Below are 26,291 nucleotides of genomic sequence, written 5' to 3'. Positions count from 1 at the left end.
TTTGACAAAGCAGGAAAGAATGTCCAATGGAAAAAAGACAGTCTCTTCAACAAATGATGTTGGGAAACCTGGACAGCCACATGCAGAAGAATGAAACTGGACCATGTCCTTACACCACACACAAAAATAGACTCAAAATGGTTGAAAGACCGCAACATGAGACAGGAGTCCATCAAAATCCTAAAGGAGAACACAGGCAGCAACCTCTTCGACCTCAGCCACAGCAACTTCTTCCTAGAAACATCGCCAAAGGCAAGGGAAGCCAGGGCAAAAATGAACTCTTGGGATTTCATCAAGATAAAAAGCTTTTGCACAGCAAAAGAAACAGTCCACAAAACCAAAAGACAACCGACAGAATGGGAGAAAATATTTGCAAAGGACATATCAGATAAAGGGCTAGTATCCAAAAATCTATAAAGAACTTATCAAACTCAACACCCAAAGAACAAATAATCCAATCAAGAAATGGGCAGAAGACATGAACAGACATTTTTCCAAAGAAGACATCCAAATGGCCAACAGACACATGAAAAAGTGCTCAACATCGCTTGGCATCAGGGAAATCCAAATCAAAACCTCCATGAGATACCACCTCACACCAGTCAGAATGGCTAGAATTAACAAGTCAGGAAATGACAGATGTTGGCGGGGATGTGGAGAAAGGGGAACCCTCCTACACTGTTGGTGGGAATGCAAGCTGGTGCAACCACTCTGGAAAACAGTATGGAGGTTCCTCAAACAGTTGAAAATAGAGCTACCATACGATCCAGAAATTGCACTACTGGGTATTTACCACAAAGATACAAATGTAGGGATCCGAAGGGGTACGTGCACCCCAATGTTTATAGCAGCAATGTCCACAACAGCCAAACTGTGGAAAGAGCCAAGATATCCATCGACAGATGAATGGATAAAGAAGCTGTGGTATATATACACAATGGAATATTATGCAGCCATCAAAAGGAATGAGATCTTGCCATTTGCAACGACGTGGATGGAACTGGAGGGTGTTATGCTGAGTGAAATAAGTCAATCAGAGAAAGACATGTCTCATATGACCTCACTGATATGAGGAATTCTTAATCTCAGGAAACAAACTGAGGATGTCTGGAGTGGTGGGGAGGTGGGAGGGATGGGGTGGCTGGGTGATAGACATTGGGGAGGGTATGTGCTATGGTCAGTGCTGTGAATTGTGCAAGACTGTTGAATCACAGATCTGTACCTCTGAAACAAATAATGCAATATATGTTAAGAAAAAAAAAAAAAGAAGAAGATAGCAGGAGGGGAAGAATGAAGGGTGGAAAATCGGAGGGGGAGACCAACCATGAGAGACGATGGACTCTGAAAAACAAACTGAGGGTTCTGGAGGGGAGGAGGATGGGGGGATGGGTTAGCCTGGTGATGGGTATTAAAGAGGGCACATTCTGCGTGGAGCACTGGGTGTTATGCGCAAACAATGAATCATGGAACACTACATCAAAAACTAATGATGTAATGTAGGGTGATTAACATAACAATAAAAAATTATTAAAAAAATGATTTTGACCAAATTAATAGATACTCTAGGATATCATTTATTTTTTTTTAAGATTTTATTTATTTATTTGAGAGAGGGAGAGTGAGCAAGAGAGAGCACAAGCCAGGGGGAGAGGCAGAGGGAGAAAGAGAAGCAGACTCCCCGCTAAGCAGGGAGCCTGATGCACGGCTCCATCCCAGGACCCTGCGATCATGACCTGAGTCGAAGGCACATGCTCAACTGACTGAGACACCCAGGTGCCCCTCTAAGATGCCATTTAAATAAAGTTTTTTTTATTTAAAATCAATTAGCCAACATATAGTACATCATTTGTTTCAGATGTAGAGTTCAGTAGTTCATCAGTTGCATATAACACCCAGTGCTCATCACATCACATGCCCTCTAAATAAAGTTTTTAAACAGGCAAAATTAGTCTATGATGTTAGGGCTAACATTAGTAGTTGCCTTTGGGACCAGAGGAGGGGCAAATGATTGGAAAGATTTCCAAGGGAACAGCTGCTCAGATACTGATAATTTTCTATTTCCTGACCTGTGTGGTGGTGATGAAGGTATGTCCACTTTGTGACAATTCATTATGCCATATTCTTATGATTTACATACTTTTATGTATGCATGTTGGTATGTGTATGTATGTATGTTATACTTCGTTAAAAAAATTTTAAGGAGATGAGATTATTAGACAACAGAGGTATAGGAAACTAAAATGATAGAATTACAGAATTATTATAAAAAATACATTTTAGAAATGAAGACAGGAAAAAGAAACACAAGATAGAATAGATACTGTGGAAAACACAATAAGGAAAATAGAGGCTAGCAAGGATAAAAGTATAGAGAATCAAACAGAAATAATAGCAATGGTTTGAGAGAAATAGAGAACAAAGGCAATATGCAAACAAGATCCAAAATGCACAACTGGGTCTTCTAGAAAGAAAACCAAAGTAATGGAGCAGGATAATGACTTAAATTAAAATTTAAATAAATCTTATTGAAATAAGAAAACATTTAAATACAGATACTGAAAAGGCATATAATATACACCTGAAAATGTTAAATAGTATATAACTATTAGACTTTAAAGTTAAGGAAAAATATTCTTTGGATATACAAGAATTGTGCCAAGTCATTTATAAGGAAGAAAAAAAATAAGTCTAACCAAGGCTAATACACTCGAGAATGGCAGAACCACAAGACCGAAGAGCACCTCGTAGAACAGAGTTGCTCGATCCTCTTGTATACTGTTTTGTACTTTTACTCAAGAAATAAGCATCTATCTTGCTTAAACCACATTCTGTTTTGGTCTACGAAAACAATTTAAAACAACTTAAATGATATCCTAACACGTGGAAGCCAGAGATGGAGATGTCTGACATAGTTCAGTGATCCAAGAAGCCAGGTTATAGTTTCAATTATCCCACCATGGAAACAGAACTAATTCCTTATACGGGAATATAAGATAAGCATATCTACAAAAGGATATTTGCTATTCTTGGAGACAGTTTCATTGACTAATATGAGGCTTTTTTTATTATTTCCATTCTGCAAAAATAAGGAATTCCAGGAGCAAAATAAAATGTTTACACAAAAAATAGGAAATACTGTTTAGAGGCCTCAGACTACAAAGAATATAGTGGCTTAAAGAAAAAGAGTTTATGGGACACCTGGGTGGCTCAGTCGTTAAGCGTCTGCCTTCGGCTAGGGTCATGATCCCAGGGTCCTGGGATCAAGGCCCGCATCAGGCTCCCTGCTCGGCGGGAAGCCTGCTTCTCCCTCTCCCTCTGCCCCTGCTTGTGTTCCTTCTCTCGCTGTGTGTCTCTCTCTCTGTCAAATAAATTAAAAAAAAAAAGAGTTTATGTTTCTTCCATTTAATCATCCTAAGTTGAGAGTCAAGGTTGGTGGAAGCAGAGCTTATATCTTCTCCTTGGTCAAATGGTTGCCTCAGATTCCAGCCAGTAGGAAGGAAAAGGGGTAGAAGAGAATGTACCCAATATCCTAGAGTATAAACCCTCAGGTGTTACTTATCAATTGTGCTCTCACTTCATCACCAGAAACTTAATCATATTGTCATATCTTTTTTTTTTAAAGATTTTATTTAATGACAGAGACAGAGAAAGCACAAGCAGGGAGAAGTGGCAGACAGAGGGAAAGGGAGAAGCAGGCTTCCCGCCGAGCAGGGAGCCCGATGTGGGACTCGATCCCAGGACCCTGGGACCATGACCTGAGCCGATGGCAGATGCTTAACCAACTGAGCCACCCAGGCGCCCCATATTGTCATATCTTAACTGCAAAGAACGCTGAGAGTCTTGCATTGGGCCCAGGAAGAATAGGATACGTTTTGGTAGACCACCAGCAGCTTCTTCTGCGTTAGGGTAAGTGAGAGGTCCAAGAGGGTGGGGAAACAACAAAGAAAAGAAGTCTAGCATCAGAGTTCTCAATTACAACATTTTATGTAAGTAACCAATGGAGTAAATTTTATGACATTCAAGGATTAAGAAAGTGTGAGTCAAGGAGAGAAAGACTTGAAGGTGAACATTGCATATACTTAATGGTAGAACTAGACTAAAAGAAAGAGTAATTTAGTACATAAATGTTACATGTTCTTTTTTTTTTTTTTTTAAGATTTTGTTTATTTGAGAGAGAGAGAGAGAATGCACAAGCCAGGGGAGAGACAGAGAAGCAGACTCCCCGCTGAGCATGGAACCCAATGTGGGACTTGATCCCAGGACGGTAGCTGAAGGCAGATGCTTAACCAACTGAGCCACCCAGGCGCCCAAATGTTACATGTTCTGATAATGTATAACTAATATAGCAGACACAAAATAGGAGGAGGAGGAAAGAAAATGAAATGTAAACAAAGTCTGCCAACTCTCTGGGAGTTAAAGGTTACAGCTTGCAGCTGACAAATCAAGACAGGAGAAGCTTAAGCTCATGTAAGAGTACAAAGATTAAGAAATTTCAGTAACTTAAATTCCATTGTAGGAGCATGAGAAGGAGAGAAAGAGGAAGTAATGAAATAAGTTTTGCATTGCTTATAGTAAACCAATACATAATAACTAAATAGAAAAGGAACTAAGAGTATTAGTATAAACGTTTTCTCAACTTCAACACTATTGACATTTTGGCCAGATAATTCTTTGTTGTGGGGAAGTTATCCTGTGCTTGGAAGGATATTTAGAAACATCTCTGGCCTCCACTCATCATGCCAGTACCAATCGCAAATATTTTCAGGCATTACCAAATGTTCCCTGGGAGGCACATTATCTCCAGCTGAGAACCACTGGTATAAAGGTATCAGTATAAATGCAATCAATAGAACCAAAAATTAAACCTTGCTAAATAACAAAAAAGATACCTCCTTCAAAAAGAGCAAAGAAAACAAATCACATAGCAAGATTTTGCATTAGTATATACATAGTGTAAATAATTAAATAACAAGACAATATAGAATAGAGTATATCATTATATCATTAAGTATATATGGTTTCAATTATATCATTAAGTATAAATGAGTTTAAACCAAGCATTAAAATCTGAAGATTTTTAGAGCAGCAAAAAAAGCAGTATCTAAATCTGCTTTATGCAAGGAACACACATAAAACGAAATGATCTCAGGAGGTAAAGAATGAAAGTATGGGCAAAGATAGTTCAGGCAATTATAAATGAAAAGAAAGCAGAGATCTCTTTCTTAGTCACAGGCAAAGCAAAATTCATACCAAGAAGCATAATGAGGCAATGAATAACATTTTCTTTCTTTTTTTTCGGGGATTTTTGTCATCTCTACACCCAACGTGGGGCTCAAACTCATGACCCCAAGATCAAGAGTTACATGTTCTTCCTCCTGAACCAGCAAGACACCCCAGAGAATGACATTTTCTAATTTCAACAGTTACAAAGATAAGAAGATAAGACGTTAATACCCGCCACATAACACAGAGCAACTTTCGAAAGCATAAACTGCATGAAACTGAAACCCACTAGTGAGAGGAAACTAACACTCTGGGTAACCCTAGATAGGTCAAGTGAACAAAATAATTAGGATACAGAATACCTAAACAATGCAATCACTGAGGTAGATAATACACACTCAACCCTTATATCCTGATAGAAAAATATATCCTAATATAATAAGACAAAAAGAAACTCCTGGTAAAGTTTTTGAAAAATTTTTAAATACATCCGGCATTAAATAACCACAGTGTGATGAAATGAGAAAATAAAAGAGCTAAAGCAGTGCTCAGAGGAGTATTTGCAGCATTAGATGCCCACATCAATAAAGATACAATGAATTAATATCCAACTTCTTCATGAAGACACAGCAAAACCCACACCTTCATTTAAATATTTTTTCCTGGCCAAATATATTCAAAATCAATACAACTTTGTGTTCCCTCAAGACTTGAGCTATTTATGAAAGTTTTAACAATAAAGGCAAAAAATTATATTCTAATTTCAATGTATGAAGTATTTAAATACATCTTACTTTTCTTGCCAAAAATAAATAAATAAATAAGCCTAAATCTAACCTAATCATGCCTCTGTCAACTTCCAACAAGAAACAGGAAAGATGGGCAGGTTAAACCAAACTGCAAGGATGAAACTATAAAACCCCAGACTGTGAGACACTTTACAGGACAAACAATCCAGTTTCTTTGACAAATAAAAGGGAATAAAAAGATGGGGCAGCAGGGCACCTGGGTGCCTCAGTTGGTTAAGGGTCTACCTTCAGCTCAGGTCATGATCCCAGGGTCCTGGGATTGAGCCCCACATCGGGCTCCCTGTGCTTCTCCCTCTCCCTCTGCCTGCTGCTCCCCCCTGCTCGTACTCTCTCAATCTATCAAATAAATAAATAAAATCTTAAAAAAAAAAAAAAGATGGGGCAGGAATCAGAAGAGACTTAAATATCAATCAATCACAATGTATGGATTTCAATTGGATCCAGATTCAATTAAAACTATAAAATAGGGGCACCTGGGTGGCTCAGTTGGTTAAGCGACTGCCTTCGGCTCAGGTCATGATCCTGGGGTCCCAGGATCGAGTCCCGCATCGGGCTCCCTGCTCAGCGGGGGGTCTGCTTCTCCCTCTGACCCTCTCCTCTCATGCTCTCTCTCTCTCTCTCACTCTCTCTCTCTCTCAAATAAATAAATAAAATATTTAAAAAAAAAAACTATAAAATAACAGTAACAAATATTTAATAATATTTACATTTTTAGATGTAGTAATGGTATTATTTACGATAAAAAGAAAAAGAATTCTTATCTTTAAAGATGCATGGTAAAATTTTTATGGAAGAAATAATGTCATGTATGGAATCTGCCTCAGAATAATGTGGAAGGAGGAAGAGAAACTATCAGCAGAAAGAGCTAGGGGTCCCCGGAAAAAGAAAGAAAAGACAAGCTTTCCTGACATGAGAAAAGTCATCTTGGGCCCCCAGCCATCTTACCATCTCTGCCTGACTGGCACTAACTTGCCCAAAGCACATTTCTTGCAGAACTTCCTGAGATATGTTGAAATTGCAGAACAATAGATCCCAGTAGATGACAATTTTAAGGGAACCAAAAAATGTAAGCACAAACAGCCACGATCAAGCCAGGAGATAACCTAATAATATCAGGGACAATAAATCAGAGGTAAATGTTCCAGTACCGGTTCAAAAATAAAGACTGACCTGACGTACTTCTTGAGCTATCTTTGCAGGATCTGAACCGTTTTGAGCACTCAGATACCAGGAACTGATGATGCTGAACCTCATGACTTGGACTCTGTCACTTTAAGATGATTTCTGCCCCTGTTCCATGCTGAATGCCCCACTGCGCAAGCCCCTTCGCCTAAAATTTCCCCAGTTCGTTGTTCGAGGAGACCCTGCTTTGGGAAACATTCCCGTTGTTCTCCTTTACTTGTTGCAAGTAAAACCCTTCCTTTTCTTATTCTTTGGCTTCGTTGTGTCTTTTGGCTCCACATGCACCAAGAGTCGAACCCAGTTTCGGGTAACAGAATGGACAAGTATGTGGATGGAGAACTGGCCATGGGGTCATAGTTATCGAGGCTGAGTGACAGGGACAGGGAGAGTCATGATATTATTCTGCCTACTTTGCGTATATTCAAGATGCTTCATTTAAAAGAAGAAGGTACATGTAGATCAAGTAGTCTTCACACTGAATAAAGAACACATTCCACATATATGTGTATTCTATTTTTCAAATGTTTGTATATGTTATCACAATAGACGAACTTCAAATTCACTTTAAAAAATACTGCTAAGTGAGGGGTAGAAGAAGGGGGAATTGGAGGAAGGTGGTCAAAAGGCACAAAATTCCAGTTATAAGATAAATAAGTACTAGGGATGTAATGTACATCACGATGACTATAATTAACTCTGTGTGATACATAGTAAAGTTGTTAAGAAAGTAGATCCTAAGAGCTCTCATCGTAAGGAGAAATTATTTTTCCTTCTGACTGTATCTATCGGAGATGGTGGATGTTAACTAATCATGGTAAATATCTCACATATATGTAAATCAAATCATCATGCCATATACCTTAAACTTATTCCGTGATGGATATCAATTATTTCTCAATAAAACTGGAAAAAATTTAAAAAGACAGAAAAAAAAATTACTGGAACTCAGGAAGGCCAAGGCCCAGAGGGCTCACTGGCAGAGCTGGACTGAAGAGCAGGGTCAAAGCCAGGCTGCTAAGGAAACATGACAAGAGCCATGGTCAGTGATCAGCCGTGCCATTTACATAAGTGTTCATTCATGGAAGAACTCCCAACCACAGGAAGTCTGCCTCTTGTAATTTCTAAAATTTAAATACTACTCTGTCCCTTAATTGAAACAAAGCCATGTTTCATTACTCCAAACATTAACACAGTTTTTGAAAAGTACCAATACATTTCATTGTCATAGAAAGATCCCAAAGTACAGCTGAACCTTGAACAACGTGCAAACCACCCCCCAACCATGTGCATCTGAAAATCCGAATATAAGCTTGGACTCCCCAAAAACTTAACTACTAATAGCCTGTTGACCAGAAGACCAATAACATAAACAGTTCATTAACACATATTTTGTATGTGTTCTACGTATTATATACTGTATTCTTATAATAAAGGAAGCTAAAGAAAAGAAAATGTTATTAAGAAAATCACAAGGAAGAGAAAATACATTTAAAGTATCATAAAAATTCCACACATGAGTGGACTGGCTCTGTCCATACCTGTGCTATTCAAGGGTCAACTGCACATACATTTCAAAGAGAAAGGAATGAAACATCAGTTACACGTGCTTTAGTTAAGTAAATACAAGAAAGCTGCCTCTGAAAACGTAATCAAGTCGGAAGGAAAAGCAAAAACAAAGGTACAGTCAGGTTTTGAAAGCTAGCAATCAGAAACTGTTAAGCTTTCAAAGCAAAACCTTCCTTACCCTATAACATCAATCACCTCCAAGAGCTCAGAGTCGAGCAACATAGAAGCAGAAATGGGCTCCCAGAGATTGTCACTCGCTATGATTTTCACTTGATTGAGACCTTGATAGTTCAGCATTCTTCTTAACACCTTTTGGAGAGATAAACAGAATGCAGGAAAGTTTACAAATAAGTTTTCAGCTGTTGAATTACAACCACAATAGCAGAAGTATCTTCGAAAATCAGCATCCTGGAAAATAGTATTAATATTATTTCTCAATAGAAACGTGTCTCCTATGGAAAACATAAAGCATTATCATTAAGATAACCTACTTCATGGGAATGTAAAAAGAAAAAAAAAAAAACAAGAGGTAAAAATGCTTTAGAGGGATTCTCCCTCTGACCTTAATGGAATCAACAACAGACTCACAATAGTAAAAAAAAAATTAAATAAACCACCACCATAGCTGCAGATCATTAGTTTAAAAGAAAAAGGAAACCTGAGTCTAATGTTTCCAATGCTTCCTTCAAATGAAATGAGCACAACTAGAGAGGCACATGAATAATCAAAAGGAAAAACGTAAGCTGTGAAACGTCAAATCTGGGTGGATAAAAATGTTCCCCACCTTCATTATTGGGACCCTGTCATGAAGCCACCACCAACTGCAGGGTCACACAGAACACATGCACGAACCTGGCTTCCATTCTAGGCTCTTGCTGCGTTCATCAGCCCTGTGCTCACAGAAGCCACAACTTTCCATGAACAACCCTATGCTTCCATCTTATACTAGCTCCACCGCTCCACCTCCCACAGCCCCACAACGCCCCCTCCACCACGTTCTCACCACTTCACTGATAATGCCTGCAGCCTGGAGATGACCCTGACTTACACAGACCTGGCTGCAAGTCACCCCATCAAACCCCACAGCTACAGATTAAAGTGTGCCGGTCCCCTAGCGATCACAGAGGCCTACGCGAGGCTCAGAGTCCCCACTTGTCTACTCTTTCACCCTTGCTCTTCCCCCAAATCCCTTTACTCTCAATCATCACTTCTTGGCAGTGTCCTGCCCCTGCCCTAGCAACCAGGGGAGTTCCTATCCACCCCACCTTGAAGATTCCAACCACACGTCACCTTCTCTAATAGCATTCCCTAATCCACCCAGACAGAAGTGTCATGTCAACTCTATACCTTCTGACCATCCTGCATGGGCATTATTCTGCTAGAGAAATTATGACTGATATTTTCATTGTCCATCCGGGACTCTATAGCTCTCAAATGTGAACTCCTTTTGGGCAGCAACAGTATTTTGTGTCCTTGTCTTCTAAGCATGCATGGAATGCCTGACACCCCCCAGTGTTGAGCCAATGCTTGCTGATAGAATAAATGAATAAATAAATGAAAGAAATTTAGTGGATATTACCTGCTTAAAAACATAAGACACTTAAATTTTTTTAAAAACTGAAACACAAAATCTAACACAAAACTATGTTTTTTGGAGGAAACACAAGACAAATAGAACTGGAAAGTAAACCAGAGACTACCTCCACCTGAAAAGTTAACCTGCCATGAGTTTCCCAGTGACAGAGGAGTTATTATTCTCAGTTTTTCCTTTCCTGAAAAACAGCAATAATAGTAATTACCTAATAAGGGAGTAAGTAAGAATGAAATGGAGATAAGTAACTAGGAAAAGCAACCCCAAAAAACACACTTGGCAAATGTTAGTTGCTACCTATTTGCTAATGCTAAGTGAAATAAGTCAATCAGAGAAAGACATGTATCATATGACCTCACTGATATGAGGAATTCTTAATCTCAGGAAACAAACTGAGGGTTGCCGGAGTGGTGGGGGGTGGGAGGGATGGGGTGGCTGGGTGATAGACATTGGGGAGGGTATGTGCTATGGTGAGCGCTGTAAATTGTGTAAGACTGTTGAATCACAGACCTGTACCTCTGAAACAAATAATATATTACATGTTAAAAAAAGAAGAAGATAGTAGGAAGGGAAAAATGAAGGGGGGGAGATTGGAGGGGGAGACGAACCATGAGAGACTATGGACTCTGAGAAACAAACTGAGGGGAGGGGGGTGGAGGATGGGTTAGCCTGGTGATGGGTATTAAAGAGGGCACGTACTGAATGGAGCACTGGGTGTTATACACAAACAATGAATCATGGAACACTACATCAAAAACTAATGATGTGATGTATGGTAATTAACATAACATAATAAAATTAAATTAAAAAAAAAACATATAGAACATTCCAATGTAATAGGCATTCCAAAGAAAATAACAGTGAGACTATATATGAGAAATTTTGATTTAAGATGTGGAACTGTATAAAATTTCTGGCCAGAAGAGACTCCATTTCCAAGCTCCATTTTCCTTTCCAACAGATGAACTCTTAACCTGGGCCAGAAGTGGCAAGTTTTACAAGCAATTGCTCATAATATTTCAACAGAACAACTGGCATTCAGACCATATGAGGATAGTAAATTTAATTAAAACATTCCAGGGACAATTTTGTTTGTGATAGCACCAATAAAATAATCAATGAAAGAGTTTTCAGAAATGGCTCAACCCGTCAGCCCCAAATTAGCAGTGTTTTCTTTTCTCTTATCTACATCATGGAATTACCTCTTCCTTCTTTGTCATAAAAACTCCTTGCCCTCCCCACCAGAGCAGGACACTTTTTTGTTACTCCAGAATCTGTGTTCCCTGAGTTGCAATTATGACACCCCAAATAAAGGTCTTTGTTCTTTTTTAGGTTTGCCTCCTTTTCTCAGCTGACAACGAAAAAAAAAAAGCTACATTTCTTTAAGTCCTAAAAGCCTAACGTGATGCAGTTGTTTTTATAATTATCATAATTCCACAAATAATGAATTTCAAAATAGGGAAATTCGACACAAGTCTTCAGACAAAGGAAATTTGTGGTTCACAAGGAATTACCTATGCTTTAATCAGGAATTTAAATATGATTAAGCTTTTGCTTGAATTTTATGTCACAACTAGCAAACAAATATCTGTACTGTAAAAAACAGTGTTCTTACTACTAATTTCCATGGAACCATAAGGGAATCACTTACTAAAAACTTTAAGATAAAAAGATTTTCAAGTCATACAGACCTTGATATAATTGATGTCAAATGACCTCTCGTTCCAAATCTGCAAAACAGAAAGTCAAACACTCTGAATTGAAAGTTAAAGGTCAGAAAGTAGACATTCCCATTAAGATGCCACTGTTCTCATCATCCTTCATATCATCTAAAAAGCAATGTTTCTTACTTTATGAAATGTCCTGTTCTTGAATTTAAAGATATTTAGAAGACAACATAACTTTTTAAAATTAAAATATTATCTTTCAAAACCTTCAATATTTGGTGGGTATTTTTAGTCACTTATTCCAGTGATTTTTTTTTTATTTTATTTTTATTTTAGAGAAAGAGAGAGAGGGCAAGCAGAGGAAGAGGGGGATGGAGAGAATCTCAAGCAGACTCCCCGCTGAGCATGGAGCCCGACATGGGGCTCAGTCCCAGGACCCTGAGATCACGACGTGAGCTGAAATCAAGAGTCGGACGCTTAACTGACGAACCACCCAAGCGCCCCATTCCAAGGATTTCTAAAACTGAAATATCCATTCAATCACTCAACAAACATTGACAATGTAATGTGTGCCAGGACTCTATTAGGCCCTGGAGACCTAGCAGACATGGGGAGTGTTGTAATAACTCTTATAAGATCTTACCCGCACACCTAGAGCCAAGTATTAATAAGCACACTGTAGAAGTAATTTTTTTTAGCCCACATGATGTGCTACATTACAAAGGCAAATTCTTAATGAGGGTAGGTAAGAGGAAGACGCACAGCTCTCATTGGTTTAGAATCAGGCAGGATGAGGTTTTAGAATTGAAAGAGAATTTCCATGACATTTATTTTGCAGCTGAGAAAACTGTTAATAACTGAGATGGCCTAGAGTCTAGGCACTATAATTCATTTTACTCTTGTGATACAGGAAAGTACTTCTTATCAAAGAAGCTCCTCACCACAGCCTGTGAGTTTAAAAGAGATGTGAATTACCCGTTCTTTACCAGAAACATTTTCTAAGTGTGACTTCACCATAATAAAATGCTATTTAGATCCAAACCTACATTTAGTTTCACTACAGGTTAAAAATACCCTGACATTTGAAAGTTCTCAAATACAAACTAATTTTCAATTATGATTTGGAGAAAGATAACAAAACACAAGTATATTCTTGCTTCTGGCTCCCTACAGCCCTTGGCCCACCCTCATGTCCTCTCTCCTCGTGTGATAGTACAATTTATCTGTCCCAGTTTCTATCTCTCTCACTAACCTCCTTAAGAGCTTATTCATCTTAGTATCCCTAGAACATAACAGTCACAGTGCCTGCAACATCGTAGGAGCTCAATACTTGCTTGCCAATTGCATGAACGCTTTTAAAATCAGTTTTGACAGATGGCATATTAATAAGCAAACATGTATGGAGACCACTGTGTATATGTGAGGCTCTGTGAGGTACGATGCCTTCGGCCCACCAACAGACCAGTTGGAAAGACATTATCTTTACATTTTTTTCAATCATTAAAAGGTGTTAAATAACAGTTTAAGATAAGGGTAGGCAGATTTTAGCCAGCCTGCCAAATCCAGCCCACCCACCATTTGTATTTTTTACAACCTGAGAGCCAGAAATGGTTTTTGCAGTTTTAAACGGTTACATTTTAAATGGCTATATAATTACCTACATAATATCCTTAATACTGCCTTTTGACCCACAAAACCTAAAATATTTACTCTCTGACAACACTAAGAAAAAGTGTGCCACCCCCTGGTTTAGGACAACAGAAGATTCATAGAGCAAAATGAAATTAATCATTAAACTGTCTGGTAAATATAATATTCTTGCATGACTAGAGAAACTAGGGAAAGCTCTTAAGAAGGAGAATGTGAGCTGGGTGATACCAAAATCAAAATTAAAAAAAAAAAAGGTAGTTCAGAGAAGGTATTATACACTTGATAGTTTTCAAAAGGGGTTAGAATTTGGATGGGCAAAGAGGAGGAATAAAAGGTCACATGTAGTTAATTTGTTATCAGATGCCAATAGAACAAATCAGTCTCATGACACAAAATGGTTAGTCAACAAAATGCCACAGAATCAAATTACTTTAAGAAATTACAAATAAATGTCCAAAAGTTAATCAAGTTTTAAATATATTACTAACCCCAATATAATCAATATCCAAATCATGATAATGCTTGGCGCCCACAATCCAGGTGATGACATAATAGGCAGTCAGCTGAAGATTCACATAAGGCCAGTTGAAACCTTTTCCCAGCCATCCAGGGAACGACCACGGCAAGCCTGCAGAAAGGAAAAGGTAAAGGTAGAGTGGGTATACCCATGCTGGCAACATATGAAACAAGGCAAAAAAAAACAAGAACACAGGCGAAGCAAAAAGCCAATACGGATCTTCCTAAAGATTATATACTGTGCACAAATTCTCAAAATCCCTTCCAGTTTATGAACTCAGCAACTCCTTACTGATCCCTAGAATCAGCTTCCATAATTCCAAATGCTCTTTCAAGAAAAAGAAATAAAAACACCCCCTCAAAGATACTAACCAATAGAAAGAAATGAACATACAATTTAACTCAATATGCCCACCACCTGCTATAGGGATATTTAATATTCAATTTCTTTCCTCTGAAGTCAAATCAAAGAATTCTGAAAGGCTTATGCCTAATCATTCCTACAGGTTAAGTATAATACAAATTCCTCATTCACTAGGACAACTTCTTAAAACTTAAGGCTCCTTAAAATACTAATTAGTCAGATAATCAAATTCAGCAAAACTAGTTTGTCATCATATCAGTATAAATGCCAACGACTCAAGAGGAAAATATTTCTTTGTGGTATGATTTAGATCAAATAACCCACATCCTTCCAGCACCTTAATTATTGTTTTCAAGTAAGAAAATGAGAATAGTAGAGAAGCACTAATTACAATTCTAAATCCTAATTCTGTTATTAATACATCAAAATAAGCTCAACAGTTAAGTTCCTCAACTGTTAATATATATCACCAATCTAGTTCACCACTGAAAAAAATCAAAATGAACAAAAGAACAAAACGCTTATTTTTCTAAGCTCAGGAGGAATGCCTCAGTGTGTATCCCATAAGAAATGTGACATTAAAATACTGGAACATTTTAGAACGATGAAATGCCAAATACATTCTAAAGGCCCAGCATGTGTAAGTCTTTGTTAGAACATGGTTCAGCGTGCCAGATTTTCTACATTTAAATGAGAACTGACCTTGAAAGCAGCCCAATGGGTGAGTATGAGCTGAAGTCAATGATGCTTTTTTTTTTTTTTTTACTGCTCCAAACATTTCTGGAATCTCTTGCAAATTTTGTTGAAGATAAGAGTTTGGCAATCACAAAAACAACCAGAATGGAATTAGGTTCTATATCTGATTTTACCATCTACTAAATACCTGGCCTTAAGTCAGTGGCATAACCTAAGCCTCTACTGCTTCTGTAAAATGGGAAGAGTAATGCCTCACTCCAGAGGCATTACATATAAAGAGCAGAAATAATACCTAAGGGCAAAGAAAGGATCAAACCTGTCACATGCTTTGCTGCTAGTAGGATAATGGTAGTATTAACATTATTAGTACTTCAGTATTAATAGTGACTCCACATACAGAATTCAGAATTTGAAAGTTAAACAGACTGCAAAAGCATGGCAAACTTCACTTCTTACCCATGAGTATAATATTAGGGTTCCGCTTCTTAGCTTCCTTCATTAACCACCACTCATATCCTCGGAAATAATTCTCATCTAATGCATAGTGCATGTGGGAGGGTTCGGTACCATCTGCATGGGAGAGAGCAAAAGAGAAAGGAAACCACCCATTAATGGTGTTTCATAGGGTCACTCTCCCCTATACATATACACATTTCAGAGAAGACATTTTCTGGTTCCAATCCTGATGTGGGACAAATAAGAATGATCTTATATAACTTGAGGATGGATGATCAAAGCGTATTATTTCATGTTTTTTCATTACTCTAACTATCATAAAGGTCTTGAAAAACAAAACCACATCTTTCTATTATAAGCAGCATTGAGAGGTGTTATCAAGTCACGTAATTGAAAAGTCCTAGGACTACATTCTCCCAGGCTTTGGTCTGGTCTTTCTGGGGTTTTCAAATCACCACATTCAACACATGAGTTCAGATCACCTCAACTTCTGGCTTCTCAATCCTAGATGTGAATCTCCGGGCTCCTAAGCCCCATTCTCATACCCCAGGCCTTGAGCCTATAACATGCCCCTGTTACACCAAGACAACAGAGCTTGGAGAGAAAAAAGGAAAGAGTATATATCTGCATACCGCTCTATAAGAAAATTCTATCCTAACCTCCATGGTGTGACAAGGTTGGTAGCTGATATCAGTCCTCATATGCTACCACATTTCACAAACATCTGCCCATGTTAAGAGGGGCCTCACAAGGAGAGGGGCCTTGCCCTTTTCTTCTTAAAGATAAACATCAGATTCACAAGAATTACCCATTTCTGTATCTCTACCTCTAATTTCACTTCAGCAAATGGAGATGGCCAACCATTACCAATTCTGTATAAAAGGAGTGGACAATAAAATACATGTCCTATTATGGTAGCTTGGAGGAAGTTTGTGTTACACAGGTTTCTTTTGTTTTTGATTTTCATTCTTTTTTCTTTCAATATTAAACACTAATATGACCACACAGACATATCTCTTTAACAAAAATTACTCCCAAGTCACCAACAGGAACACGCGCATACAGACGATACTATAAAGTTCACTATAATGGAAGCTGGCCTGTAAATAATAAGCTGCATCATCACTGAGAGAATTTTCTTCTTCCTGTACATTAATTGACTACATGGACTACACAAAGCCAATCAAAAGGGTGATAATGAAGATTGAAAATTTAATGGTTAAAAATAATTTTGTTTTTAAAAGAGAAAAAAGCTGTACCTCTAAAATGCTGATGACTTATATGTTTGCCACACTATTTTATTTAAAGCTAATAACATTATAACATTTTACATGTTTTCCACATTAAGAGTTTTCTTTTTTGAACTTCTCAATAAAAATTTCAAACTGTCTCTATGCTCTTAGTGAATATAGTTTTTCTAAAAAAACTGTGGGTTTGTTTACTACTGATTAATCCAACTTTATAAGCAATCTAAAGTCCAAATGCTATTTTTATGAGAAAAAATGAGTATTTTGATATATTTTTAATAGAATAAAAAAGGAACAATAAGATATAATCTATAAGCAATAATCAACATCAAAAATGTTGGTATCATTTATATTCTGATTCACAGCCCCTAAGTTTAAGTATAGATTAAAACGTTGAAGGAAATCAATCCCATTTCCCAAATCTCCTACCTGTTGTCTGCCCATCACCACCTATTTCGACTTTTAGAATATGCAAAGAGGCACCGAAGTTTGGCTGGGGAAGGAAGTAGGAGTATTAACACTGTGATTCACGGCATGAAGGGCAAAGCACATTAAGACAATTACAGATGAGAAAACCAATTTCAAATAAATAGCAACTTATTCCAAAAGTAATTTGCCATTCTTTTTTAAAGCTAAAATTGTGAAGGTGATCAATTCTACCGCTAAAATTCACCATAGCTTCAAAAATACCACAGATGCCATTAAGTAATTATTTTCTCATTACCTTAAAGAGATAATCCAATATTTGAGAACGATAGGGCTCTGGATAATTTACTAGAAGTCGGGAGGTTGCCTAAAAAAAAAAAAAAAGTTCAAAAGTATGAATAAATCAAATCCAATCATGAACATGTTTTCATAGTGCTGATGCACACCACCCAGCAGGCCCATGTTCAGCCAGGGCAAACACTGAGTGGTGGAAAGTCATTTCCCAGGTTATTTGTTTACCTGCCTATATTTTACCCATCTTTGAGCAAATAGGGCTGTTGTTTATCCAATAGCTAAAACTCAGGTTGTAAGCCACAGCAGTTTTCTCTTCTACTGAGATGAGGGTTGGCTGGGAGGTAAGCTAACAAAGTCTATTGATGAACAGCATGATAACAGACTTGTCTTGAGGACCTTAACTCAGAGAGTGGTTATTAGAAGAAATGAGCTTATGTTCTCTATCTTAAGACCGTTTGTCAACTACAACATTGGGAGGCCAGGATGGAAAGGATAAATATCAGGTAATTTTCTCCTTCAACGTCTTGCAAGAAATTATTACAAGCAGCAATGCTGAAAGGAAGCACTACTCCCCCGCTTCTTTACTAGAGATTTATAAGTGCTGTTACTATTAGGCATGACCATACAATGATCCCCAGGCCAAACTGTACTAAGGAGACCTCACACAAGATTGGCGTCAGAATGCATGGAAAGAGAGAGGTGGAGGGTGCAGAGACCAACACTTGATCACAACTAACCCATGGCCAATAACTGCTTCAACAAAGAAATCACAAAACCAAGCGTGGACCAATAATGTATCTTCTGGGGAGCAATATACACAAGGGGAATACAAGAAATAGGTTTTAACATGAAACAGTGGCACGCCCCTGGGCTTGGAAGCCAGACAGGCCTTAGGCTCAAAAAACTGACACCAAGGGCAAGATACTTGACTTTTATGGGGCTCAGTGTTCTGTTTCATACTCTCATTTATGCTTCCACTGACGTTCTAGGGGCACCCTTACATCTATCTCCCTCACACCCACAACCTTCCCAGGCCCTGCCACCGAGACACAGACCCATGGAGCTACCCTCTCATCCCTTCAAGTTCAACGCATCCCCAATCAAACGTGGCACTTTTTCCTAAGTCTGTTCTTTCTCCTTTACTTGTTATCTTAGTAAAGGACATCTGCCTAAACCATAAATTTAGGGTTACCCTTTCACCAATTCCCATCCATCTTTAGTCACCAAGACCTCCTTAGTATCTCTCAAATCCATCCCCTCACTTCAACCCTACTTCCTTCATCCAGGCCCCCCTCAATTGTTAGAATAGATTCTATCCTCCACACTACTTGCCACATTAATCTTCCCAAAACACAACCATGAAAGTACTCTGTTTAAACCTGCCAAGACCTCCCCTCTGCCAAGAGCTTTCAGGACAAAGTTCAAATCCTCAGTTTTATACCCAAATCTCTTTAACTATTTGGATCCTAACTCTGACACTTTACCCAGTACCACTCTCGAGCCTTCTATCTTGATATATCTAACTACTTTTTCTTTCTTCTGTCTGGAATGCATTCCACACCCTCATTTGGCCAAGTTCAATGCACCCTCTTTAGCGAAGGACCCCTTCCTCTCCGCCCACTGGTTTGATGTAGGTAGTAGTAGTTTGATGTAGTCCTGTGGATTCCTCTGGCTTCGGGTCTACATCTCTACTGTAACTCTTCTAACCCTGCACCCTCCTCACTGCCATACTTCTTTCTCTGTCTCACCTCTGAGTTCCTTGAGGACAGGGACTGTCTTACTCAAGTTCATATCCCCATTTATTCTTATTTAGTAAACATTTAATATCTTTTATGGTATTGTTTGTTGCACTGGCACAGGCAACATAATATAGGAGGCTTTGAGTCAGAAGGAGCCTACAGCCTGATTGCATCATTTACAAGCTATGTGACCAAGGGCAATCTGTTGTAAAGTAGGCTATCTTACTCCTTAGAACTCCTTCAGCTGTTCTAAGGCCAAAATAAGATGTATGTAAAGGACACAGCGCAGTAGCTGGCACACAGTAAGCTCTCAATAAATGACAGGCATTATACAAATTGTTTTTAGAAACACAGTCACTGTTCCCAAAGAGCTTACAGACTGGCGGAGGCTCAAATATTAAAGTAGGCACTCCTTAAGTGAATGAACACTGTATATACACAATAACCCATTCTTGATCAAAGGGAAACAATTCTTTTGACCCTGAATTATGTCATTAGAACAGCGTGTTTGGCTGTTTGGGGGTTACTTTGCGTCTATGCAATCCTATCCTTAATACAGAAAGTGCCAACTTTAAGCAAACACACCACATCACTATGCTATTGCAAGCCTATGTCATTCTCAGTACAAAAGCATTAGTCAATGGCAATAGTTCAGAGTAGTACAGCCAAATGTTGAAATGCACCATCAAGGAATAACAAATTACAGTCACACTCCTTGAAAAAGGCCTGGGGCTGTTTCCAACCAGCCCAGGAAGAAGCCTTAGCACAAGAGCTGACACACAGTAAGTTATCAATAAATGGCAGATATTTTATACCCAAATACATTTTTCATGTAACTTCCTCCTTCCTAATCAATGAAACAGGATGATATCAACCAAAATAATCATGTGCCAGATGCCATCCTAGGCACTTTACATCTATCCTCATGATGCTCCCTCCAGGTTTCAAGGTCTCCCCAGAAAAGAAACTGAGACACTGGGAGGTTAAGTAACCTGTCCATGGCTGTACAAGGAATGGCAAGGCCCAGAATGGACCCCTGACAATCTGCTCTTAAACCCACATTCTTAACTACTGCCCCATACTGCCTTCCCTATCAGATTGGAAGACCAAGTGAGAACATTCCAAATGCTACTGCCATAAACTGTGCTACATACCAGGGACCCCACATAGAAATCTACAGTGATGTGCAAATGTAGTGTTGCAACCATTTTCCTTTGATTAATATTAAGCTTCTAAGATGAGAAACGCACTATACACAGGGACACTATCGTATAGAGTATCCTACTCTGAGTTATGCAATATTCTTCTCATTTTAATAATCTTAAACTGAGTTAATAAATATAAATAACGAAGACTTCCATTTTTCAGCAAGTTCAAAAACTGGATTTAATGCCACAAGTAAAGATACTAGGACAGATGGGTCCTCATTTAATGAAATACTGGCTATTGTAGGCCTAAACCACAAAAATGAAAAGAAGAATGACTGTAGTAAAAAACACACACATTGACCCATTAGTCCAGGTTACTCTGAAATATGCTCCAGCACCTGTGAGGAAGGTTGCAACATCAGAAAATAAAAACATAAAAATCAAGAAGAATAAGTTGGGTTAAGCAAAAGGTTTGTCTCTCCCCACTCCAACACCCCCCTATCCCCCCACACAAAGTTGGAGAGATCAGCTAAAGACCAGGTCATCCATTCTAGTGTAAGCCACAGTGATTGGTTTTTTCTTTTTGTAATGCAAATGTCTGACTTAAGCTTTGATTGCCAAGGCATCCACTTTTCAACAATAATTATGTTTTATGGTATATGTACTTAAAACGCTACCCAAATCTTTTTGGTAACTTGAAACCTTAGGGTTTTGCCAAGTTCAATGATGGAAATTCATTAAATATATAGATCATTGCTAAATATTAAATATTGAAACATTACTGAACACAGGTTTATCTACTTTTGGTTTCCTGTAACAGAGAAGCTAAAGATGTCTGGATCTGTTGGTAAACATGTCCTGTGCTATATTGAAAAACTTACTATGCACGTATTGCATGGAGCACTGGGTGTTATACACAAACAATGAATCATGGAACACTACATCAAAAACCAATGAGGTACTGTATGGTGACTAACATAACATAATAAAAATTAATTAATTAATTAATTAAAAAAGGCATATGCCTCTAGAAATTATGAAATGTATTCATAAATTTGCCAATATACAGAGTGCTAGTAAACAGCTCACAACTGCTTACTCACTAGTTTTCACTAGAAATTAAGGTTTCTAAGAGTCAAGAATTCTAACAATATATGTAATTAAAAGTACAAGAAATAAGAGAAACAACCTAGGCAAGGAAAGTAGGATGTAGTTTAGCTATGGTAGAAGGTATGGATATGCATTTTTGTTAAGGCAAATGAAAGTAATTTTGTCCTAAAGTAGACAAACTAAATGGATATAGAAAGTACGAGAAAGAAAGAAAGAAAGAAAGAAAGAAAGAAAGAAAGAAAGAAAGAAAGAAAGAAAGAAAGAAAGAAAGAGAGGGAGTGAGAATTTTATCTTGTGTAGACAAGCTGGCTAAAAATGAAATAATTTATTATATTTTTAAAATAAGCTTTAATAGTGTACTTCTGAAAACTAAAGCTTAATTTTATTTCAGCTGCTAAAAGGATAGTTTTCTTGGATTACTGGTCTGTTCTTGATAAGACTGTGCAAGGTTTTCATTTACCTTTTAAGTAATCTGCCTAGGAAATAAAAATTCTGTATTTTATCAAAATAACTTCCAGTATCTCAAGTTGTCTTTTATCATGTCTTTGATTACTTAAGAAAACAAGTCTTCTCTATTTAAAGAGCTAAAGTTTTTGTGTTTTTTTTTTTTTTAATAAACTATGTAGCTTTCTGTATTTGCCTATGAAGTCTTTAATTGTAATTTTGGTGAAAGTTTTTTAAATGGATAACTAGTATTTCAGAGCAATCTATGATCCAGTGTAATCAAGGGTTTCAAAACCTTTTGATATTTCTGACAAATTTTCCAGAATCAAATTCTAAATGAAGCCTTTTTAAACCTTGAACTAACTTTGGGATTTTCCACAGGGTCCCTGGAACATCTCAAATGATTTGTTCTTTCTCCTTATTAAAAGAGAGATGTTAAACTAATTAGGCTTATTTGATATGTTAAACTACATGGAAAGCATTGTCAAATAAGTAATGAGAAACACTCTTTAGATTAAATTTGTATGGATATGTTTGACTGATATAAATGTTCCAGAAATCATATGAAATTCCTAGACATCTGCTATGTCCTGATATGATGCTGTCACTTATAATTCTACTTATTATCTTAGAATGTTATATGTCACAGAAATAACCAAAGTTCCTTGCCAATTGCATGGTAATGAACTCCCATAGGTATTTAACATGGCTATTTTTAAGCCTTTAAGTGTTCCCAGCAGCCTTACCAGGTGAATAATGGAAACCACGTATTGTGAAGCCCAAAAATATCAGGATATTTGGGGGACCTTGAGAAGAGAGGCATTCACTCAAGTCTATAGGTATTATAGGTGAAGTATGAAGGCAAGTCCTTGGCTTGACTGCCCAGCCCTGAGAGACTTTTAGAGTCCAATCTGAGATTCCTTATGAAAAAAAAATCCGGCAAAGCACACTTAGAAAAGCCTGGGTGGCTCAGTCATTAAGCGTCTGCCTTCAGCTCAGGTCATGAGCCCAGGGTCCTAGGACTGAGCCCCGCATCAGGCTCCCTGCTCCGCAGGAAGCCAGCTTCTCCTTCTTCCCCTCCCTCTGCTTGTGTTCCCTCTCTCACAGTGTCTCTCTCTGTCAAATAAATAAATAAAATCTTTAAAAAAAAAAAAAGCCTATTTGATCAGACCTACATCATGAGATGGCCAAAGATGTTTAAGTATTTCACAATATTACCCAAATCTTTGAACATATTCCTGAGTCCTAGGATCACTGACCTGGTTTCATGTCCCTTTAAGCTTGGGACAATGGCTACGGACTAGACTGCAGACTACTGTCTGTATAATTATTATAGAAGTGCTATATAATCCTACTTAGATGTGTATTTTCTGGGTTACAACATGCCCTATCCCTGACTTTTAACCTAGCAGGTATCCAGGGTCACCACTGACTGATGCCTCAGTATCAAGGTGGACTGTAGTATAAACCGTGACAGTTTTTTTTCTTTTTTGTAATGCAAGTGCCTGAGGGTATCCTCTTCAAAGAGGTATCCACTTCAAAGATGGCTGTTTCAAAGAATCACACTGCTGATCTAGATAAAGAGCCAGGCTCCCCCAGCTGGGACTCCAGCCTTCTTTGTTTTAAAGACCTTGGTTGATTTCAGTAACTGGCCACAGAGGCTGCTTGATTTTTCTCTTCCTGCACTTTAAATTCCCCCTCTTAAGTTTTAAATTCACCAATGAGTGAGCCCTCAATAAAAGCAGGACAGAACACTCAAGCTCCAGTGCTCTCCCTCTCTTTTCCCCTCTTCTCCCCCGGCCCCCCACAACCTTACTGTGTGGTCCCAAGTGTGCCATGTGCTTGCCAGGATCTGTGAATAATAAACCTTTTTTTTTTTTAAGTTTCTTGATGGTTATTGCTGAGAACATCTTACAACCATAACAAGAACCATAAGGGCCAGTCCAGCCACAACACCGGCTATCAGTAGGCTGAGATCAGCACAAAACATCCATTCAGCAAGCAAGCAGTCAAGCTAGTTCTGAAATGCATCTAAATATACAAGCTCCATCTGACTCAACCCAACAAACAACCCATTGAAGAGTTAGGCCTTAACATCAAATAAAATTAACTCTAGTTGTGATTTGGGGTGAAATGGAAGGGGATAACACAAAGACAGGAAAAAGGTTACAGAGGGCATGTGACAGAAGCAAGTAAATTTTGTTAGAGCCAAGAAGAATCATGCTACTAAACCAAACTCCCAGGTCTAGAGGCCACATGTCAGCATGATCAGGAAATTCAGACAATTACCAGCTGTGCCCACACAATTTTACACAAAGCTGGAATGGCCCTCCTGTCTCCCTTCACGTAAATCTTAAGGAATGTCCAGGAAAATGAACTCATTCATCCCAACTGTCACAGCCAAGAGAGGACTAAGGCATGCCAGTTAAATGCAGTTAGTATTCTGGATGGGATCCTGGAACAGAAAATGGGCATTAGGTAACTAACTACTAAGGAAATATGAAGTATGGATTTTCATAAGTTATCAATACTGATTGTGACAAATGTACCATACCAATGTAGGATGCTGATAACTGAAAAATGGCTGCAGGGTGTATGAGAACTCTGTATTCTCTTGGAAACTCTTCTGTATATCTAAAACTATTCTAAAATTAAGTTTACTTAAAAGAAAAAGGTTTCTCACTACTCACTATGAGAATCAATTGGTGTACTTGGTAAAATGCAGATTCTCAGGCCCCAATCCAGAACTACAGTCAAAATGGGGAGTGCATTTAAACAAGCATACCAGGTGATTCTTACACACCCTAAAGGTGGCGAACCACCTTGGATGTTGATCCAATGTTTCCCCCTCCCTGTACACAAAAATGGCCACCAAAGAGTTACAGAGGCACTGACCTTTCCGGTGGGCCACTTACCCCACCTTGGGCCTTGATGACTCCCAAGAAACACAGCCCCCCAAGAGTAAACAACCTAGACTACCAGTTAATACTAGCATAGCATGCCATTAAAAACAAACAAACAAAAAAGTCCCAGACTGACCTCTTACCTCCCTACAGAGGCCTTGAGGCACCTGTCGCGCCTCCAAACAAAACGTATTGTGCACTGGCCCCTCTGAAGTTATAGCCAATCGCACCCTACACTTGTGGTCCAGGGCTTCCGACTCCCCGACCCTCAATGGGGCATCCCCTTGGGAAGAGATATGCTCCCCGGCTCCCTGACCATTTCTGGAGCGACCCTCAGGAATGCCCTCTCTGCGGCAAAGAGAGCCCAGGCTTCGTCGCCCGGGATGAGAGTACCAGCCCCAGCCTCGTCACTATCTACACCTGTCACTTACTCGGTGGACCTCCGCATCCTCTTTTTTTGAAACTAATTGCCTCTATATGTTCATCTAAACGAGCAAGAGCCGCTTCCAACCCTGTAGGAGCCCAGACCTCTGGCCCAGGAGCGCCCGCCGAGAGCCGGGCGGGGACTGGAATGAGTCGAAACGCTGGGCTGCGCCGCGGGGGCTTGTGGGGCGCCCCCCTGGCCACGCCCGCGCATCCCACCACCCGCTGCTTACCCCGCCGCCGCTGACAGCGCCGATGCCATCGAACTCCCGGCCCAGCCCGTCGGAGTCGTCCAGCACGTACGCGCCGCCGGGTACCAGCAGCGCGCACAGCAGTAGGGACACCGCGGCGCGGCCCGCCGAACCTGCGGCGGCCGTCATGGCTTTCACTCGGCGTTGCCGGGAAGCCTGGAGTAGGCGCTCGGCCATTGTGTGGGTCACATGACTCCCGCGCCCAGGGAGGCGGGTCCGGCCGCCGCCATGATGGGGAAGGGCAGAAGGCCGCTGACGCCGAAGCCGCCATCTTGAGTGAGGGCCACAGGTCGCCTACGCAGCCGCAGTAGTGTTGTGGAGTAGCCCAGCGAGCCTTTTCTGGTCGTGACCTTGTTGGGATGGGGCCTTCAAGTGTACTCAGTTCACTGCTTCTCTTCCGGCCTCATCTGCTGGAACACGTTAGCGCAGGGGATGTCCAAGGCCGCCTAGGGAACTCACCGTCTGAGGGCGCATCTGCCACCTGTGGGTCTGTGGCAAAGCAAGAAAAAATACCCAACTTGCAGCCCGTAACTAGGTCCCAGTTCAGGTGTGGCCCTAGTTGAGCCACTTAGTTTTCTGAGCCTGA

At 39.2% G+C, this 26,291-nt stretch overlaps 1 protein-coding gene across 5 annotated transcripts in view; it reads right to left on the bottom strand.

Annotated features, from left to right (window-relative positions):
- Window positions 1-25,882, bottom strand: part of GALC (galactosylceramidase) — a 72,479-nt gene extending 46,597 nt beyond the window's left edge. For 2 of the 5 annotated variants that reach the window (XM_027571038.1, XM_027571039.1), the window contains exons 1-7: window positions 25,688-25,882; window positions 17,692-17,760; window positions 17,397-17,460; window positions 15,721-15,834; window positions 14,177-14,316; window positions 12,063-12,101; window positions 8,959-9,089 (exon numbers count right to left, since the gene is read on the bottom strand). In XM_027571038.1, the coding sequence (XP_027426839.1) occupies window positions 8,959-9,089; window positions 12,063-12,101; window positions 14,177-14,316; window positions 15,721-15,834; window positions 17,397-17,460; window positions 17,692-17,760; window positions 25,688-25,882 (752 nt within the window). Of the gene's footprint in view, window positions 1-8,958; window positions 9,090-12,062; window positions 12,102-14,176; window positions 14,317-15,720; window positions 15,835-17,396; window positions 17,461-17,691; window positions 17,761-25,462; window positions 25,594-25,687 lie in introns of those variants that run through there. The other 3 variants (XM_027571040.1, XM_027571041.1, XM_027571042.1) reach the window with 3 other exon arrangements.
- Between the last annotated feature and the right edge of the window lie 409 nt (window positions 25,883-26,291).

Source organism: Zalophus californianus, chromosome 6 (assembly GCF_009762305.2).
Source record: "Zalophus californianus isolate mZalCal1 chromosome 6, mZalCal1.pri.v2, whole genome shotgun sequence".
NCBI lineage: Eukaryota > Metazoa > Chordata > Mammalia > Carnivora > Otariidae > Zalophus > Zalophus californianus.
Note: the sequence above shows the minus strand (reverse complement) of the source record. Positions and strands in the feature narration are given on the sequence as shown.